This window comes from Anser cygnoides, chromosome 14, assembly GCF_040182565.1.
Source record: "Anser cygnoides isolate HZ-2024a breed goose chromosome 14, Taihu_goose_T2T_genome, whole genome shotgun sequence".
NCBI lineage: Eukaryota > Metazoa > Chordata > Aves > Anseriformes > Anatidae > Anser > Anser cygnoides.
In genome coordinates, this window is record NC_089886.1 from 6,101,099 (window position 1) to 6,108,768 (window position 7,670).

Below are 7,670 nucleotides of genomic sequence, written 5' to 3' on the forward strand. Positions count from 1 at the left end.
CAAGGCGAACATTTTTCTTGGAGATATTAGTAAAACTGAAGGGAGAACAAATCGAACACGTTTTCATGGAAATTTCCATTTTTGACCAAAAAAAAATAAAAAATAAAAGAAGGACTAAACTTGGATGCGTTTACATAAATATGGAAATGAAAACTGTTCCTCGCACCTCGCCGCCGCCCCAGGGCCAGCCCCGCTCCCTCTGCCTGCTCCCCCTGACCCCGCAGCCCCGTGCCGGGACCCCGGGGGGACCTCAGCCCCTGCGTGCTGAGCACTGAGCACCCTCCTCCTGCAAGGCACCGGTTTATATTTGGCAACCGCTTGCCAGGAGGCTTTGCCAAATGGCAGCTGGCGCTGCAGCCACGCTGCCGATGGGCACGAGGTTGGTGGCGTCCCGGCGGAGCACCTTGCTAAGCGAGCTGGGGATGGAGATGGGGCATCGTGGGGCTGGTGGAGGAGCTGAGCCCCCTGTGAAGCTCGTCCCTTGTCCTGCTGCAGGGGATGTGCCCACGGAGCCAGCAACACAGTGACAGGGATGCGAGGAGCGGCTGGGACGGGCGCACTGACCGCCAGGCTCCGGCTTTGCAAACTCCTTCCCATCCCTGCAAGGAGAGGGCCTCCTGTATTATGCCTTGCTGTCAGCTTTTTTTTTTTTTTTTCTTTGTTTCTATAGAAAATCCCGATTCCCCCAAATAATCCAGCTAAGAGTAAAAAAAAAAAAAAAAAAAAAAAACAAACGTGTCATTGCATTCTCTTCCCGTCCCCGTCCCTCTCTCACACGCAGGGCTTGAAAGCGCACTGAAAGGTATTCAGTGTGCATGCTGCCAATTGTCACATCTTTCAATGACAGATTTTAAATGAATGTTATTTTGCAAGGGAGAGAGAGGGAAAAAAAAAAAAAAAAAAGCCCACACTGCTCATCCAAGAGCTGACAAGTCCTAACGGGCCTCATTTTCCAGAGACAAAAATAACTATTTTCAAAATTCACAGCAGGGCCTTCGCCTACACACGCTGCACCAAGAGAAACCTGTGGGGAGAAATGTAAAACACATTGTGTAAATGGAAATGCACCATGCATCCAAAATGCTTTTAGAGCTATTTACCCTCTTTCATCCAAGCCAGCTCCCATCTGAGCGCACGTACGCGCGCTCGCACCCTGCGGAAAGCGCGGGGGCTCGGCGCTTTGCTCGCTGCCCGCGCTCCTGCGCTGCCTGGCCCCACACCAAGGCATCGGCTGGAGCCCCTCGGCGGGCAGATGGGGGGGTCCCCCAGTGCGGGCATCGCGGGGGGTGCAAGGTCTGGCCACGGCGAGGGGACGTGGTGACAGCTCCGGAGTCCCCGGGGTGGCTGCAGCGAAGGCAGCAAGAGAGGGGGGTGCAGGGGGATGCTCCTTCCCCGTGTCCCCATGGTTGCACGTCTTGTGGTCGCGGAGCAGAGCAAATCGGGCTCTGCACAGACCTTCCTGAGATCTTTCTGTCCTGGGTTCATTTATTCAGCTGGTTGCACGTGGAGGACGGATGGGGAGGAACTTAGGGGTGCCTACAGCCATGCAGCTGCGGGGTCTGGCCAGGCAAAACTGGGATGAACCTGACCCATGTGAAGCCTGCCAGAGCGTGGGACAAACCTGCCTCCCACGTGTGGGGCTGTGCAGAGCCATTTGTCCTCTCTGTGCAGCAGGGGACCACTTCCAGCCATGTCCCTGTGGGCCACAGCTCCGGGGCTGCTCCTGGCCACCCCAAACCAGCGCAGAGGAGCTGTGGCCCCACGCGAGGTCCCCGTGGCAGCAAGGCTGAGCCCAACCCTGGTGGCTCCGGGTCTGACATCCGTGGTCAGGAGTCCGTCCTTCTGCAGGGAAGTAAAACGGGGAAATTTGGCAGTCGTGGGTTAGGGAAAGCCCTGGAAACTCAAGAGCAAAGCAGACAGCTGCTTGGCAGCACGTAGGAAGTCAGGAACATGTATCTGCAGCGGAACGCGCAGGGAAACGTGCAGCCAGAGCAGCCGAGGCCGGCGGCACCTCCACCTCATGCTGCTGCCATGGACAACACTTAGAGCTTCCAATTGCCCGCACGGTCCCCAAAAAAACATGTCCCACTTCAGAAGGGGCTGTGCACAGCTCAGCCTTGAGCCTCATCACCCATCTTCACCCACCAGCCCACCCACCCTCCCTGCGGCTGATGGTCCGGATGGAGGGCAGCGTTTTGGGGGCAGCATGCCCCGGAGCAAAGGAGAGCAGGAGGGCGCTGAGCACCCCCCTGGACGTCCCTCTCCCTCCATCCCACCCCACGGCGCTGCCAGCACCCCCCCGGCCGGGCTGCATCGACACTGGGGAGCCCCCCGTCAGATGCGGTTGGACATGAGCCTGGTGTTCAGCTTGCGGAAGAAGGAGCGCAGCTTGCAGATCTTGCACTTCTTCTTCTTGCTCCGACTCTTCGGGGGCTCCCGGCCTCCTTCCCACTCGTCCACATCGTCCTCGCCGGCCCAAGGCCCCCAGGCGCCGCCGTTGAAGTCCGGGTGGGCGCGGGGGTTCTCGGCGGGGTACCGCACCGGGATGGCCGTCCGGTTGTAGTAGGCCAGCCGCAGCAGGAGGGCCCTGACGATGTCCGGGCGCTGCTCCGAGAGGTCGTAGCGCTCGTAGGGGTCGGCGGTGATGTTGAAGAGCCACACGGATTTCCTCGGGCCGTCGGTGAGCCGCTCCAGGTTCCACCAGCTGCCCGGGAAGTTGGTCAGCGTCTGCGGGGGGATCCAGTCGCTGTAGCCCGGGTCGCCGGTGAGGAGCTTCCACTCCCCGACGCGGATGGAGGCCTGCACGGCCGTGTTCCAGATGCCGAAGCCATCCTCCAAGGAGCCGTACTTGGCGTGGTTGTAGAGGGGGTCGATGTTGTGCAGGATTTCGGTTCGCGGCGACTCCTTCCCCTCGCTGATGGCGGGCCAGACGTTGTAGCCGTCCAGGCCCGGGACGTTGCTCAGGTTGCCCCTGGCCAGGCTCACCAGGGTCGGGTACCAGTCCGTGATGTGCACCAGCGCCCAGCTGGTCCGGCGCTTGCGCTTGATCAGAGGGCTGTGCACAAAACCGATGCCGCGGACGCCCCCTTCCCAGTATGTCCCTTTCCGTCCCCGCAGCGGCCAGTTGCTGCCCCCGGAGAAGGTCTGCCCGCCGTTGTCTGTGGAGAACACGATCACGCTGTTGTCGTAATAACCGTACTTCTTGAGGGCCCAGGTGATGTTCTTCACCGCCTCGTCCATGCAGGTGACCATGGCGGCGTACTTGCGGCGGGCGACGTTGCCCATGGAGCGGTAGCGGTAGATGTACTCCTTGGGCGACTGCAGAGGCGTGTGCACCGCCTGGAAGGCCACGTAGATGAAGATGGGCTCCCTGGGGCTGTGGGACGCCAGGATCTTGCTGACACGCTGGGCGTAGAGGAAGGTGGAGTACTTCCCGCTCTGGTCCCACGCCACGTCCTCCCCCTCGTGCAGGTCGTAGCCGCAGACGCCCGGCCCGTCGCAGTTGTCGTAGGTGTAGTAGTCCACGTTGCCCGTCAGCGAGCCCAGGAAGGTGTCGAAGCCCCGTCGGGTGGGCAGGCACTCCTTCTTGTAGAAGCCGAGGTGCCACTTGCCCACCATGTGCGTGGAGTAGCCGGCCTCCTGCAGCTTCTGGGGCAGGGTGACCTGGTCGAGGGGCAGGCAGTTGGGCTGCCGGGGGCGGATGATGGAGTGCTGCAGCCCTGTGTGGATCTGGTACCTGCCGGGGAAGAGCCAAGAGGGATCGGTGGCGGTGGGGAGCAGTGCTGGGTGATGGCAGTGTGTCTTATGGAGACCCCAAAAGCGTGTGGCTCTCTGTGTCACCCAGCCCAACCCCATGGGACGAGCTCCGTGCCAGAGCAGGGCACTCCTTATCCACACAAAAGTACCGAAAGCAAGTGCAAAAAAAGAGAGTGTGTGTGTGCACACACTCAGGAGACATTGCAAAAGTACGCTGGGCTCCTGATCTTTCAAAACCAGGATGCCACCATCGGTCATCCCACTGCTGCCAGCCCGGCGGAGTTGTTGGGCTCTTTGCCAGGACAAGCAGGAGCCGCTCAGCAATCCCAAAGTGTTTGCAGTGCCCCAGCTGTGTGCAGATCCCCGTCCTCCCCTGCTCTGCACGGCCCAGAGGTGCCCTGCCCCGGGCCGTGCAGCACTGAACGAGCAGAGGGAAAGGCAGGGCCCGAGGGAGAGGCAGCAGCCACGGGGGAGGAAAACCCTTCCACCCCGCAGCCCAGCAGCGAATGGTCAGGGATTGAAATGGGCTGCCCAGGGATGTGGTGGGGTCACCGTCCCTGGGGGCGTTCAAGGGAAGGTTGGACGTGGTGCTCGGGGACGTGGGTTAGTGGGTGGCAGTGGTGGTAGGGGGACGGTTGGACCAGATGATCTTGGAGGGTTTTTCCAACCCTAATGATCCTATGATTCTGTGACTCCCCATGGGCCAACGCAGAGCAAACCACCCCAGAGACTGGGCACCCCGGTGTCACCCACGTGGGACTGCCCCGGGGACATCTCCCCCTGCCACCAGAGGCCCTCGTGGCCACAGACCGCCTTCTCCCAAGGTGATTTGGTTGCCCAACTGCATCTGCATTTGTGGCCTTGGTGACCCGCCACGTGCTGTTATTAAGCCAGGCAAAAAATCAACTTTTCACCCCCCAGAGCCAGCAAGACCCCTTCCCTAGCGGCCCTCCAGCACAATCCCATACTCTGGGGCGTCTGCCTCGTGGTGAGCTGGGCTCAAACCTGGGCTCAGGGACAGAAGGGGAGCCATGGGGCAGCGGGGGGCGCGGGCTTACCGTCCGGTTATCAGCTGGCTCCTGGAGGGCGTGCAGATGGGCTGGATGTAGTAGTTCTCCAGCTTCACGCCCTCGGCTGCCAGCCTGTCCAGGGTGGGCGTCTGGATGTCGGAGCCGTGGTACCCGACGTCGTGGTAGCCCTGGTCGTCGGTCAGGATGAAGATGATGTGCGGCGGCCGGGCGAAGGCGGGCGGCAGCGATTTCTCCAGGGGGCCCATGGGCACGTCGGCCACCAAGCCGGGCTTCATCCAGTCCCAGGACAAGTAGCCAAAACTCAGCAGGCTGACCAGCGAGAAGCCCGTGAGGGTGTACACAGCCATCCTGAGCGGGGGGTGCCGCCTGCCTTTGGCCTTACTGTGCCGGCATCGCCCCAGGGCCACGCGGGATGCCCGCTCCTCCGAGAGCCCCCCACCTAGGGGCTGCCCCCCGCGGCCCCTGCGGGAGGAGCTGCCATGGAGGCACACACACAAGGAGATAAATCCGCCGTGCTGGGTCGCGTTCAGTCAAAAGCAAGCAAGCATCGCGGCGCGGCGAGCGGACACCCCGGCACTCCTCGCTCGGCGATTCGCAACAGCCCCACGGCTACTCACGAAGCGTCCCGAGCGCCACGAGCGCTGGCTGCCTCCTCTGCGCTCTCTTCCTGGTGTGTCTTTTGAAAGCAGCACAGAAAAAAACCTCGCTGGAGAGAGCGGCTGGCTTCTCCCGGCTCGCTCAGGACGAGGCGATCCTGTTCCTTGCGCTTTCGCAGAAGAGGGTGCTAAAGTTCAAGCCCAGAGGTGCTGGGCTCCCGTCCTCACCCCTCGGGGAAGAGCCGCCGTCTCCTTTTCTCACCGTCCTCTCCCAAAGCGTTTCTTGGCAAGCCCACACCACCATGATTTCCCCCCCCCCCCCTTTTTTTTTTTTTTTTCTTCTCTCCTCTTTTCCCTCCCTCTTTTCCTCTCTGCTCACCCGGCTCCTTTCGGCCAGCCCCGAAGTCTTTCCCAACTGTGCAGAGAGCTCTGGAAACTCGGGCTCAGCGCGGCGGGGAGGGCAGGCGAGACGCCCGGGTCCGAGGGCAGCGGGACGCAGCCTGTGGCCGCACTGCGGGGGGACGAGGAGAGCCCCCACATCTGCTGGGCCGTGGGCGAAGCGGCCAGGTTTATGGGGAGCCGCAGGCTCGGCCCCTCCCCGCTCGCTCAGCAACTCCAGGAAAAAGCTGGGAAGACCCGAGCCTGCAGGGTCCTAAGCGTGGCTGCGCGCCTCGCCGCAGCTCAGCCCCGGGACGTGCAGCTCGTGGACCCCGTGCCCGCAGCCCCCCGGACCCCCGGCGTCCATCCAAGCCCCCTGGGGACGGCCGCCCATGGGTGCAAGGACCACCACCCGGAGAGCACCCGGGCAAAGGGAGGGGGGGGGCTGCAAAAACTTTATGGGGACACCTCTGGCGTGGAAGAAAGCCGCCCCAGGGCATGCTGAGCGCTACGGGGGGAGGTGGGTCCGTTTTGTGGGTGGGGAAACTGAGGCAGAGAGGGGCCATCGGGACTGGCCGTGGCCACTGTTAGCCCAGGGAAGGGGTTGGTGTGAAATAGGGGCCCTGCCTGACTTGGCACGGGAGGGGGGATTCTGGTAGCACGGACCCACAGACGTTCCCCCCACCCCTTATGGAGCCGGGAGGTGAGCTCTGGGAGATGCGGGTGAACATTTGGGCACGTGCACGTGTCCGGATGGGGGCCCGAGGGTCCCAGCACACGGGACACCCCAGCACACCCCCTCCAAGCCACTGCCTGGCTTTAGGACCGCAGGGCTGCAGCGGCGGGGGCTCGGCGGGGGCTTTGGGATGGCTCTGCCGCACAGCTCTGCTCGCAGGAGCCGCAGAGCCAGATGGCTCCCCTCTGCGGGCCCCCCCGGCCCCCTTCCCTCAGCTCCCCTCTGCGGGCCCCCCACCGCCGCCCCCTCCCCCCGGCTTCCCTCTGCCAGGCCCCTCCACGTCCCCTCCCCTGGGTTCTCCTTTGGGATCTCTTCCTGTGGGTCCCCCCATGTCCCTGGGTGCCCTCTCCTTGGGCTCTCCTCCTCTGCGTCCCCCCTGCCACGTCCCCGCTCTGGGCTCTCCCCCACTCTGCCCCAGCCGCTGTCCTTCCCCCGACACCTCCAGCCCCCCCCCCGAACCCCCCATCTCCCCACATCCCGTACCAGCCTGCCCCACGGGGACCACCAAGGGGAGGGATGGGAAGGTGCTGCACGGGCTCTCCGATACCGTGGGCTGGGGGGACCCAAAGGAAAGGAGGGTGGGCTTCTCCCTCCTGGCTTCGGACAACAGGCAGAGGGGACAGGGACAGAGACAGGGACAGGGACAGGGCCAGAGATGGGGACAGGGACAGGGACAGGGACAGGGACAGGGACAGGGACAGGGACAGGGACAGGGACAGGGACAGGGACAGGGCCAGAGATGGGGACAGGGACAGGGCCTGTCCCAGCCGTGCCGGAGATTTGCATTTCCCTGCTGGCAGAAATCCCTGCTCGCTCAGAGCGGTGCTGCAGGGCCGGGTCAAACCCTGCAGCGAGGTTTGATTAATCCCCGGGGGTTAATCACTCTTTCCTTCCGCCTGCTCCTCTTCTCCCTTCCCCACTCTCCTTCCCAGCGCTCCCCTGACTTCTTCAGCGACGAAAAACTCCCTCCTCGCAGAAAAACCTGGGCCTGACTGCAGGGGAAGAGGGCTGGGGGCTGGTTCACATAGGAGGCGGCCCTGATGCCGGGGTGCCGTGTGCTCCTCTCTTTTTCCCCACAGACCCCAGCAGCCGGGGTTGGGGGCCCCGCACCTACCTCTCCGTGCCCCCCCGAGCCACCGGGAGCTGCGGGACGCACGGAGCATCCCAACGTGC

General features: G+C 63.1%; 1 protein-coding gene across 1 annotated transcript; it reads right to left on the minus strand.

Moving 5' to 3' along the window:
• On the minus strand, positions 1-6,143 carry ARSI (arylsulfatase family member I). Its single transcript, XM_066977020.1, has 2 exons — positions 4,815-6,143; positions 1-3,736 (listed from the first exon to the last, which is right to left on the minus strand). Exons 1-2 carry the CDS (start codon positions 5,132-5,134, stop codon positions 2,335-2,337), a joined length of 1,722 nt encoding a protein of 573 aa, XP_066833121.1. The 5' UTR covers positions 5,135-6,143; the 3' UTR covers positions 1-2,334.
• Between the last annotated feature and the right edge of the window lie 1,527 nt (positions 6,144-7,670).